The sequence below is a fragment of the Parasteatoda tepidariorum genome, chromosome X2 (assembly GCF_043381705.1).
Source record: "Parasteatoda tepidariorum isolate YZ-2023 chromosome X2, CAS_Ptep_4.0, whole genome shotgun sequence".
In the NCBI taxonomy this organism is placed as follows: Eukaryota; Metazoa; Arthropoda; class Arachnida; order Araneae; family Theridiidae; genus Parasteatoda; species Parasteatoda tepidariorum.
In genome coordinates this window covers 3,702,282-3,715,174 of record NC_092215.1, presented here as the reverse complement: position 1 = coordinate 3,715,174, position 12,893 = coordinate 3,702,282, and the positions used below count along the sequence as shown (strand labels likewise).

At 31.5% G+C, this 12,893-nt stretch overlaps 1 protein-coding gene across 11 annotated transcripts in view; it reads left to right on the top strand.

The window, feature by feature from the left end:
- LOC107457035 (Translation factor waclaw) overlaps positions 1–12,893 on the top strand; it is a 60,346-nt gene that overhangs the window by 22,367 nt on the left and 25,086 nt on the right. For all 11 annotated transcript variants that reach the window (XM_043039832.2, XM_043039829.2, XM_043039830.2 and 8 more), the window contains one exon: positions 9,425–9,628. In XM_043039832.2, the coding sequence (XP_042895766.1) occupies positions 9,425–9,628 (204 nt within the window). The remainder of the gene's footprint in view (positions 1–9,424; positions 9,629–12,893) is intronic.

Sequence of the window (12,893 nt, the reverse complement as noted above, 5' to 3'; positions counted from 1 at the left end):
TAGGTGTAGAAAGACCACCTTAGTTGACAAGATTGTGATTATCTCTTATCTCAGAACTATTTTCATCTCATTTTGCTATTGATTCACTCCCCTAAATATCTAATCAATTTTACATGTTCAATTTAAGGTTCAGGAAAAGAAAAAATTCTGTTTAATAAAAATTATAAATTTAAAAAAAAATCACATTTGAAGCAATCTTCGCGCAAGTCAAGACATATTGAGAAATTTGCGGATTTTAGGAAAAAAGATGACAATTTCGCGGAAATCATCACGGAAATTCGCGCCACGACAAACTTGCAGCCCTAACTATAACTGAAGCTACGAAACTTAGATATAAAATTCTACTTTCTCTGAATTAACGTACTTTTTTTTTTTTAAGGATTTAGATTCTTGACCATCAAATTATGAAGGATAGGCGTAATTTGAAAAATGTACTTCGTATGTTGATTAATTAAAAGACATTTAACAAAATAATATAGTTTCTTTAGAATAATTATATTGAATCAGTATTTTTGCTAAGATTTTTATGTTCAAAAATATTCTTATTTAATAGTTGAAAAATTTTAATTACTTACCTCACTACTAATTTAATTTGTACTTTGAAAAAAAAATCACCTAATGATATAAATTCAACGGGTAGAAATATTTAGTGCAATGAAAAATCTGTAAACATTTTACTATACCCAATTAACATTTTGAATTATTATTTTCATATATACCATGCTACACATTTAAAACTGAGTATAGGATATTATTTTAATATTGATTTATATTTTTGATATGTATAATTGCATCGCTAATTTAAATGAATTGGTTTTTCTCAAGTGTCATGTGTAAATTGGATTAGAGATTTTATTTTTTTATTGTATCTTATAAATATTTTAATTGTACCCACCAATGTTGATAATTTTTATTTTTATCATGAACCTCATTCACATAGTTTAGTTGTCGAAAGCATTTTTTTAAAAAATATAATTTTTATTTATCAATATTATGATTGCTTATGTCTTTTCTGAACTGACATGCCTAAAGTTTGCACCCGTGAGAAATTTGTAAATTTTTTTAACCAATATTTTTAAATGTGGTTCACTAGTGTTCATAATGATTTTTGGCATGTACCTCAATCATCAGTTTAATTGTCAAAAGCATTTAATTTTTACATATTTTTCATTTATCAATATTACGAATGAATTACAAATGTCTTATCTGAACTGCCACACCTAAAGATTTCATCGGTGAGATATTGTAAATATTTTTAATAGCTCTTCATTAAGATTTTTAATTGTACCTTACCCGTGTTCATAATGTTTTTCTTACAACGCACTTCATCCACATAGTTTAATAGTTAAGTGTTTAGTTGTTGACTGCATTTGCGTTTTTGGGAGCTTTTATCTTTAAAATATTTATTGTCTTTTAATATTAGGAATGCATTACGCTTTTCTTTTCGGAATTGATATGCTGAACTGATTGTGCCTCATCGATGTTTGTTTTATTTTTCTTAACTTTCACCTCGTTCACATAGTTTAGTTATTGACTGTAATTGCGTTCAACTTATTTTTATTTTATCAAGATTATGAACAAGTTACTCATGAATTTTTTTCAACTGGCACACTTAAAATTTATGTAAATGAGATACTGACTGCTGAAATATTTTGTTTATTTTTTTATATTATGTCCCATTAACATTTCTTTAACTAATTGCTAAAATTTGTTAATTCTTTATGCATTTATGACTACTGCATTAATGAAAAATCTATAATATTAGTTATTCTCTCTTATTAATGATCTTTTTATTTTAATACTCGGACGGCCAAATATTCGGTATACCCAGAACGGCCATAAGCGGTCAAATTGACCGATCCTTAAAAACATTGATAAAAATTGAATGTTAAGGTTCATTAGGTTAGAAATTGTTATTTTGATGTTGTTCTCATATGTATCATAGTTTAAAATATTTAATTTTATTTATTTATTGGAAAAAAAACATATTGAGTTAGTGGTTAAATGATAAAAAATAATTGTACTAAAATAGGATTTAATGCATTTTAACTCTTTTTAAACACAATAAGAGATTTTCGGGCTAATATCTATTTAATATTTATTATGCTACAATAATTATTTAATTGGAATATGTTGGTAATTGGGGTAATTATTAGAATGCATAATGATTTACTCGCAAAAGTGATAGCTCAGTCTTTTTCACAAGAAATACATACACTAATTATTTTCACTTTTGCGGTACATGGTCCACAGATATATTTCTTGCAGTTTTCACACATATTGACTGTTTTATTACCTTTACGATTCTTTGCTACTTGACATTGTTTCCTTTTTATACCATGCGTTTTGGGATCTGTTGAAATGTCCTTTTTAGGAATTATTTTGCGCACGTCAAGATGTTTTTTTCTTAACTCATCTGATAATTTCAAAATAAAGTCTCTGCGACTTATGTTGATATCGATCAGTTCCTTATATAAAACCCACGCATTTATGGGTGCTAAGACAATAATGTTGAAGAATACATGAACTGGCCAACGTCTTGAACAGGATTTCACAGAATATTTTCTTGCCATCTGATCTACCGCATCAGCACCATATTTCGTAGAGTTGTACTATGTTATGACTTCCGGAGTCTTTTTCTCTGTGTTTGATGCATTCAAATTTGGATGGAGGGAGCTCAGAAGAAGGACATTTTTTCTTTTTTTGCACTGATATGAGGTTAATGTTATGCCATTACTGTGCACTATTTTGCTGGAAAAAAGTTTATCCTTTGTTTTCTTGAAGCTTTCGAGAATTTCTTTTTTTGCTCTATTGGTTGTTCCTACCAAACTAATGCTTTCCTGTTTCAAGTTTTGAGCTAAATTCAGGGAGGTAAAGAAATCGTCCGTTGTAACATTTCTCCCAGTATTATAAAATGGCTCCATCAGTCTGTATACTGCATGCTCTCCAACAGTCATTGCTTCAGGACGTGTCTCATCTTTTCCAAGATAAGGAAACACATTCAAAATATATTTTGATGCCACATCTGTAGCTAACCAAAATTTAATACCAAATTTATCTGGTTTATTTGGCATGTATTGAAGACATTTGCATCTAACTTTAGTTGGAAACATCAATGCAGATGTTTTCTCCAGGTTTATAACAGGATAGGCAATTTTCAATGAATCGCTCCCAAATTTCGGAAGCGAGAGCAAATTTATCAGTCTCTAGTCGCTGTGATCTCATTGATTTCAAATCAAATCTTAGGTATCTAAGAATTTCCTTGAATCTATTTCTTGGCATTGTTTCAGGAAAATAATTATGTCCCCATTTCTTTGACCACAAAGCATCAATTGAAAGTCCTTTTGCAAGTAAAACACCTCGAACATAAAGCAAAGAAATAAAGTCATCTAGTTCTTCTAAAGAAACTTTTTAGTTGTTATTTTTGCACCTCCCACTTTCTGCTTCTGTACACTTCTGTATATGCTTCAACATCTTTTCATTTATAAACAGACGCCATGTGCAGCTTGCAGAATTAATGTTGATATTTCTTTTCGCAAACGATGTGCACTTTTTTCTTTCAAAATATTCTGTGTGGGCAGTCTTCCGGGAATATTTTGCTGAAGGTATTTCCAAACAGTTCCATTTTTGGTTATTTCTTCCTCAGAGTTAGTTTTAGATAATATAGAATCATTCAAATTATCTCTTTTCTTACTTAATCTTGGTTTGAAAGAACAGCATTTATTTTTCCCTTGAACTTTTTTCCGACTTTGAGGAGGCAATAATTCTTCATCTGGTTCAGAATCACTATTAGAACTTGATTGACAATAATCACTTTTATCGCCACAGTTTTCAACATCAGTTGTATACAAAGAGTCTTTTTCATCATCAAAATTACATTCATCTTTCTCATTATCAGAATTATTTGGAATCAGAACCAGAATCATCTGACAAAATAGTTTGCATCATCTGCATTATTTCTCCTTGAGTTAGCAAATTTTTTCCCGCAGTTCTCTGGGACATTTTGAATTACAGAAAGAGAAACGATAAATAATAAACGATATGTAGATAAAAAAAGAAAGAAAACTTTCCAGTAAATTTGCTCACTTAGTTAGAAATAACCTATCACAACCTCACAGTTCAAATTCAATAGTCTAAATATGATGCATGCCTTCCGAAGGAGACAAACGAACATTCCAAAAATTCGCGCATGTGCAGATTACTTTCAAACAGGTGTGACTGAAGGTCACCCTCTATCTTTCTTTCTACTCTTCACACCCCTTCATTTTAGTATAATTAATGATGCTTTAAAAACGACGGTAACAGAAATAACTAAAACCGGTCATTTTGACCGGTATTGGCCGTTTTAGGTATATTGTAAATTTACAAGAAAACTAATCAAAATAAATGAGTGAAATTTTTTGTGGATAATGTTTATTAATATTTAGGAAAAGTCAGAAAAAATCAAAGAAATCGGTGAAAACCAAAAAAAGTTAAACGTGTTTCGAATCGTTTTGCAATCAAAATTACCGGTCTGGCCGTTCTAGTGTTTAATTGTACCATACTCATGCAATTTGAAATTGTTTATAAAATGAAAATTTCAGGCATTCATGTTAGGATTTAGTAATTAGAAATTTTTTCATAAAAAATTATTAGAAAGGTTAATAAAATTATATCAATGATACTTCTTTGTTATTGTTTTCTCTCATTTTTAAATTGTTAATTAGCGTAACAAAACTTAGAGATACTGTAAAAACTCTAAAATATAATTGTATGATGAGTCTTTGCTATTTCATTTATTTTTAGTTTGTACAGGAGAACTTTCTTTGGATCCAATTTTTATTTCTTGGTTCAAAACAAAAATTTCTTCTGAAAAATATTATTCAATTAAAAATCATATAACCTAAATCTTAAATATATTTAAAATATTCAATATATTTAAAATGTTTAATTTGTTTATTATTGCTACCATAATATTATGCACGTCCAAATCCTTGAACTGTAAATATTGTGCCAAAAAGTTTATAATATGAATATTTTATTTGTTTTAATATTTGCCATGAAAAGTGCTTTATGTCTCACTTTGTGGCACTACTCTGTAATCAAATAAAACAATGGCCAGAAGCGAAATCAAAGTTCTCTATGAATTTAAATTTGGTGGCTACACTTATCTATTTTTAAATATATTTTTTATTCTATTTTTCTATTTATGAAAATGATGGCTTACCAGCATACTGCAAAAACTTAGAAACTGGTATTAAAGTTTATGAAAAATTGCTTGAAAGTTTATTGATTAAGCTTTACCCATATTTTTAGGAAATATAAATTTTGTTCTGAAATTTTTTACTTAAAATCGTAAAACACAAGAGTTTTTTAATATTTTTGTGGCCATAATAAATATTTTATTAACACGTTTTTAGTTTTCATAGAACACTGTTAAAAGTAATAAATGGAGCACAGTTATTGATCATTGAAATAATAGTTAGTGTCCTATTTTGCTGTTTTGAAACATGGGATTGCTTTAACTGTTTGTGATTCAGAGTCAATTTTGGATGTCAAGAAGGGTAATTGGTTATTGTGAGAAAGTGAATCACCTCAGTCAGTAGAGATTCGATTTATTTCGCTTCTTTAAAATTAAAAATAACAAAAATTTTTGTTCTTTAAAATCATCATCTCTTTTCAATTAAATAAATTGTTGAATAATAATAACAATGACAGTCTACATTCCAAACTGGAAGAGTTTGTCTTTTGGTATTTAGATAGGTGTTTGCTCATTTTAAGCATAAGAGAAACAATTAAAATAATGTTTCTCTTTCATAGCCTTTAAATCTTTGACTCTGTAACTTTTTTATTTATTTTTAAATGTTATAAGTATTAATAATGCTCGGTGGCTAAGTGGTAGTGCTTCGTGTTCCTGTGCAAAGGTTCTGGGTTCGATCCATTGGCCAGGCAAGGTTAACTCAGCCTTTCATCCCTTCAGTGAGTTGATAAATGAGTACCAAGTCTGCTTGGGAACTAAACACTGGGGATTTCGCGTCTGGTTGACCACCTAACCGGAACATCTGCTCCTGCACCCCAGAGCCCAAGGTCAAGAAAACTGAAACGGTCACAGTAGGTTGGCCCTCTATGGGCTGTTGCGCTACTGAGTTTAGTTTTTTTAATTTTATATAAGCATTAATTTTACTCTGATTACTAAATTTGTTATTGTTTACATAGTTCATGGTTCTTTGTTTTATGTCAATGACTGAATTATCTGAAATCAAGCCTTTTTCTTTATAAACATGTTATTTTTAAATTCCTATATTGTTTTAAAAATTACTATTTAGGCTTTCTTACTTTAAATAGTTACTGATAGTATGCAGTTTTTCCCTTTCCTTCAAATGTCAATTTTTTTTGGTAAGGTTAGAAAAGACACCTATTATCCTTTGATATGTTCATTGGACTAAGACATTTCATTTATGAAATTTTCAGCTGAAAGCATTATCTACATAATAAGCTCAAATTTATGTTTCTACAACTATTTTTTCAGAATTTCTAGTGGAAAATATCCCATTTTTGTTTAGAAAAAAAATAAATCTGAAGACTCAAAATAGTTTCCTGCAGTGTGTCTCTCGCCTTGAACAATACAATGACATAAGAGCACTGAAACCAGCACTGCTGTTTTTGACAAACCCTTTGGACTATAACTTCCTTGATGTGCGGTTGGACCTGAATATAAAATTTTGATAAGAAAGAAATGAGTCCAGAGCAAATAAAAGCTATTGCATTGGAAACAATTGAGCAGTGATTTCCTGCTAAGGAATAGATACATACATACATACACGGATGGTTCTCTGACAGTTAGGGGGCTGGTGCTGGAGTTTTTAGCAAACTTTTCAGTTTCTACTTACCCGTAGGGGCTTAATTCACACATTTTGATGGAGAACTGAAAGCCATCCAGGTGACTCTTCAACAACTATCATTGATACAGAACTCCTTCAAGAAAGCAGTTATCCTTTCAGATTCAACTTCTGCAATGCAGGCCATCTCCTTTTATCAAGAGTGTAAGAACATGTTAATCAAGCAGTGCCAGGAAATCATAAAAGAACTTTCCCACAAGATATCTTTTCAATGGGTACCCTCACACTGCAGTATTTATGGAAATGAGATGGCAGATATGCTTGCCAAAAGAGGAGCTGCGGTTCTTCAAAAGCCCAAAATTAAAGCATGCCTCCATTCCATTAAACTGCTGACATCACTCATATATCAAAAGACTTTTAGAAATTTTGCCACTCGGGCGTGCGATGGCAAGCCTCGGAGTGTTCTTTTAACAAACTCAGCTTTTATTCCTGACCACCCACGATCAGTTGCGGTTGCATCTTTTAGACTATTAATGGGGCATGACTGTCTACAGAATCATTTAGTTCGCATTGGACTAGCCGATGCACCTTTGTGCGTTTTATGTGATAGTGGACGGCCAATGATGGCAGAACATTTGGACGAGTGTGAAGCACTGACAGATTTTTCTTGTATATTTCAACGCTATTGGCAAGCAAGAAGTTTAATCGCCTCATGGCTAATGTAACTGGCATTTCGCAAATAAAATGTTTAGAAAAATCGTGATTTTTTAAAATTTTGTAGCTCAAGAGCAAAGTCTAAATAATTAGCATTTTTATGGGCTGAAACTTTCAGAAAATAAGTTTTATAGCAAATACCACATTTTTAGTGCGTATTGTCAAAGAAATTCGAACTTTTGTTTCTTATGACTTACCTCGATTTTTATTTTTATGCAGTTGTTTCTTTTATAAATATTGTTCATTATGAAGCTGATCTGCAACCTCTCCAAACTAAAAGAAAACCTAACCTCACCAAATATTTCAACAAACTTTCTAGCTATGGACAGCATAATAAAACCTCTGTGTACCTAAACAACTGTCATAATAATCAGCAACTGAAGAAAAACAGCTCATTTAGTCATGTTGAACTTTTGCACTTGCCTTTTGGGAGGGTTGAACCCCACTGAAGATCTTATCTGAATTCAGAGGGACTCCCCAGAGTTCATTTCCACTTCAGTTTTTCTGCTCTGATCACTAAGAGGGTCGATATTCCTGCTCATCTTAAGTAGCTGGCATTGAAAGTTGTTAATGAGATCCCTGATAACGCCATAGAAATATTTACAGATAGCAGTAAGTTGGAAGAGCAAACTGGCAGTGGTATCTACATTGAGAAACCAGGACAAAAATTGCCTACCTGTCTCCGTAACCCTGATTTTTCTTAATTTAAAAACAAACTTATTGCAATCAAATAAGGCCTCGAAGCTATTCTCAACGAGCGAGACTTCTGAGACCTCTGGATTCTTTCCGATAGTCGCAGTTCCCTTTAACACATTAACAACTGGATTATAGTTAGAGATAAAACTAGCATTTCCTTCTTTTTTAAACTTTTTTCAAAGCTCCACGATGTTCATTTTCTGTGGACCATCCTTGGTTAAGCAATCTGCTTGCCATCCTTGGCAAGCAGATTGCTTAGCCAAGGATGGTTGTAGTCAATCTATAACTTCCTCTTCGGCCCTTACCTATTTAGAGTATCAATCTAAGGTTAAATCTGAAATTTCAAAGGAATGGAAGAACCTTCCCTATCACCACTGGTATTTGCGAAAAGAGTTTGTTCTTTTTGTTTGTTCTAAACTGTGACAGAGCTCCACAAACGGCATTTTCAAGATTGGACACACTCTTTCTTTGATGGTAGGAGGCTTTTTGTAGTCTGCTCTAAATGTCAAGCTTAGCAGGCCACCGCTGAACACATCTTGGAATGCTTGGGTCTCTCCAGGGAAAACTCATATGCTTCTCCTCTTCTGGTTCTTAATTTTCTGAGGATTAACGGTCTAATTGATCTTATCTGACCTTGTCAGACAGTTGGAGAATAAGTTGGAAGATTTTTCTCTTACCATGAGCCCATAAATACTAGAAGTTGTTTGACTAAATCTAATTAAGTCAAACAACTTCTATTACTAAATAGTTGTTTGATATTATTCGAATACAAACATTACTCCTTCAATTAACATATATAATCTCTAATCCTTTCTAACAACATATATAATCTCTTTCAATTAACATATATAATTTCTAATCCAAACTCTAATCCTTTGCTTATTATGCCACCTATAATCTATACAATTGACATCAGGATACTTTTTGCCCTTTCATTCAAAAAATGGTACAGAGGGGCATTCTTACATTGTAGAACAGCATATATTCACCTAAATTTCTTTGAATGCTATTATTTGAAAAAAAGAGTGAACAAAATTTCAAATTAAAAGAAAAGAAATAATCAAAATAAGAAAAAGAGAAATTTTCATGATTTTCTTTTTGTTGCTGTTAAGTTTAATTCTTAATTTTTTTGTTTTTAAATTTTCTGAAACATGTCAAATATATTTTTATCATGAAGTATTAAATTCTTATTACAGACCAAACGGAGATAGAAATAAACCATTTAGAGGGTTGCTGTATGATTCTTGGTATTCTCGATATCATGGCGTTATTTGTCTCCTCCTAATTGTTGATGGCTCTCTAAGTGTTGGCAATGAAATAAAATGCTTTTCTTGTGAGTCTAGTTTTCAAGTAAAAGAAATTGGTATATTATATCCTAATGAAGTTCCAGTATCTGATTTGTAAGTGTCTAGTAATTTTGTTTTTATAGTTTTATGTTAATACAGTTAACACTCTGTATAACGACCTCTGTAGTCTAAATGAAAATATATGTTATTATGTGAGCTTGCTATATCATGACTACTGAAAATTAGTGCCGATATTTACTTCTGCTTCATAAATACTGGACTTATTTTGGCAAATAGTGCATTAAAGTTTAAAAATGCATTTAAATTTTTTTATAAATATTGTTCATTATGAAGCTGATCTGCAACCTCTCCAAACTAAAAGAAAACCTAACCTCACCAAATATTTCAACAAACTTTCTAGCTATGGACAGCATAATAAAACCTCTGTGTACCTAAACAACTGTCATAATAATCAGCAACTGAAGAAAAACAGCTCATTTAGTCATGTTGAACTTTTGCACTTGNAAAAAAAAACGCATCTTCACGAAAATAAAAAAGAAAGTTAGAAGGAATTAAAGTGCTGAATAGTTTTCCGAGCGGTTCACGGAAAAGTGGATTCACAGTGAACGCCGTATGGTACGCCATCGGACGGCGTTCCGCGCAACCGCACTAGCTCGAAAACAGGCTTGATATGCTGACGTCACTTCTCCTAAATACGCCATTCAATCGGAGTGAGTGGTGAAGTTTTTATACTAGGCAACCGGCTAAATTGAGCCAGCACGTAAACAACTCAACTCATTTTCCCAGACAAGTGTTTTTGTTATGATTTAGCGTAAAACGTGTTCTATTCGTATTTTTTAACAAGATTTATGAAAAGTTTTTATGATGAAGCGAGGAAGAAATTTAAGTGGAGCGGGTGGCTCACGGAATAGTGATTATTATATGAAGCGTTTATGCACGATCGATAGTATAGGAACGAAATCGATTAAAAAAATTTTTCAGTCTGAGAAAACTGAGGAGAAACCGTCACAACAGTCGCCGTCTGAAAAAACCGTCACAGTTGATAACGAGGCACAGTGTATTAAAAATGCTACGGAACCAATGATTGAAGAGCAAAACAATTCAAGTTTTGTTACAAAATTTTTTTTTTTATCAATACTTAATTTTCACAAAAATAAAAAATTTTTTCACAAAAATAGGTACTAGGATTGAAAACCTGGATTAAGCCCTGACCCCAAAAGCATCCTGCTAAATTTATCTTGTTTTCATAAAATGAACCCTAATAATATAGCATTTGGTCTGTCGCTTTTTTTTAAAAGAAAGAAGTGTCCTTTTTGAAAAAAGGCTTGACACAAATCTGTTAATAGTGATGATGTTATTGCTACTGTATTTCCAAAGCTATCGCTCTTGTAGAGCACGATTAAAAGAAAACTTAGATAATTTCGCCTTTCTTAAAATGGTTAGTTAAAATTGACAACTATTGTAGAACTGATGTGTTGATGACTAACTTAGAAATTGATGATTTTGTCTTTGAAAGCAAGATAACTTGTCTTAATTAGTGTAGTGTTGCTACAACTCTCTTTCCTTTTTATGAGTATCAGTCATCCTATTTCTGCTTAGTTATGAGTGTTAAAACATTAACATAGTCATTTGGCATATCATTAGTTTTATGTACTGGAGGGGTGTTAAGAGCATTTACGCTTGAATTTAGAGTTTGTAATGAGTGTTCTACTCTGCTTGAAATTTCAATAGCTTCATCAAACGATAGGGGATTTAAAAGAATCACTTGTGCTTTCAGAGCTGGCTGAAGCCATTAATATATTGTGACAATTTTACTTTTTCTTTAAAATCTATAGGCAAATTTGCCAATTTTGCTGATCCCTCAATCCGCATTGCAAAATCCCTAGCCGTTTTACTTAAATTCTGCTCAGCTGTAGAGAATGCAGAAAAATTTTGAGCAAAAGATGTATTAGGTGTAAAATAGCTTTTAATTCCTTTCTTCAGAGATTTGTAATCTGTAGCTTTCCCTTCTAACGAGTTATTATAAAGCTTCCTAACAGCTCCTTCCATTTTTAATTTTGTTATAACCATTAGTTGTTCTTTTGACCATTCAGCTACTTTTGTGGTGGTTTCCAAGGATTCAATGAAATCATTATAATTTTCGTCATTTAAGGTAGGGATTTTAAACCTTCAGCTATTTTTCTGGCTTAAAAATAGATAATAGAACAACCTTATTACACAGTTAAGTTAAAGTATATGTGTGCACTGAATTAGCTTTAACAAGTATTTACCACATGGTCCATAAATTTGATAATAAACTTAATACTTCCTGAATGGCCAAATGAATGAGAAAATTATAATATTTAAATATTAATCTACAAACTTGGGAATTATATTTATCACAAATAACTGCCAGACCTTATTATCCTGATCACGGCACCAAAATACATGTGACAATTTGGGTAAAGTATAAAGGGATAATTGACAAATTTAGTACTAATGCATTTAACAACTATGGCCTATCCCAAATCATCACCAACACATACAAATAAAGTAAGATAAAAAATATATGTCTAGAAATAATGGTCACAAGGTAGAAAATTTACTTAAGCAATTTTAATGATGATTAACTTAATTATCAAGATTTACTCATTGAAATAAATTAGACCATGTGGCATAATAAAATAAAATAATTACAAATTACACGAAACTAAATCAACATGTGACACAGATTTAGAGGGAAGATTAGAAAAGGAATTGCACTACTAGAATCAATTGAATTTAAAGTCACTTATTTTGCACATGTGCTTGACTTGAAATCTTAAAGAACTGAGAAATCATTTGTAGGTATCAGGTAGTTATTATCTGGATCTATCAATTGTAGCAGCAATAGTTTCAGGGTTGATATATATCTTGCTTCAGAATTTGTATCACAACATATTCTTTTTCCTCAGATCCCACTCAGCTCTCTCCATGTCTTAGCCCTCTCTCCTGCCCCTGTTCTCAGGTTTCCTCTCCTTTTCCAAAAATTGGCAGACCAAGACTGCTTATTTTATTCACAGAGAGACTATCTCAAACAGTCAGACAGTTTGGGCAGAAATAAGATGACTGATACTCATAAAAAGGAAAGAGAGTTGCTGCAATGCTACATTAGTTATATTTTCCCATACCTTATAAAATTGATAATTTATCAGCTAAAGTTTATAATTTCTCATAAACAAAGCTGCTCCAAATATTCTCAACTAATATAAATGCGTGTCTATGTATAATCTTTGCATGTCTATTTTTTCCAGTATGACAACTTTATCGTACACAATTGTTAAAAAAAAATTATAAAAAACATTCTAAAAAGATGTTTAAAAAATTTTCAAGTAGAGTG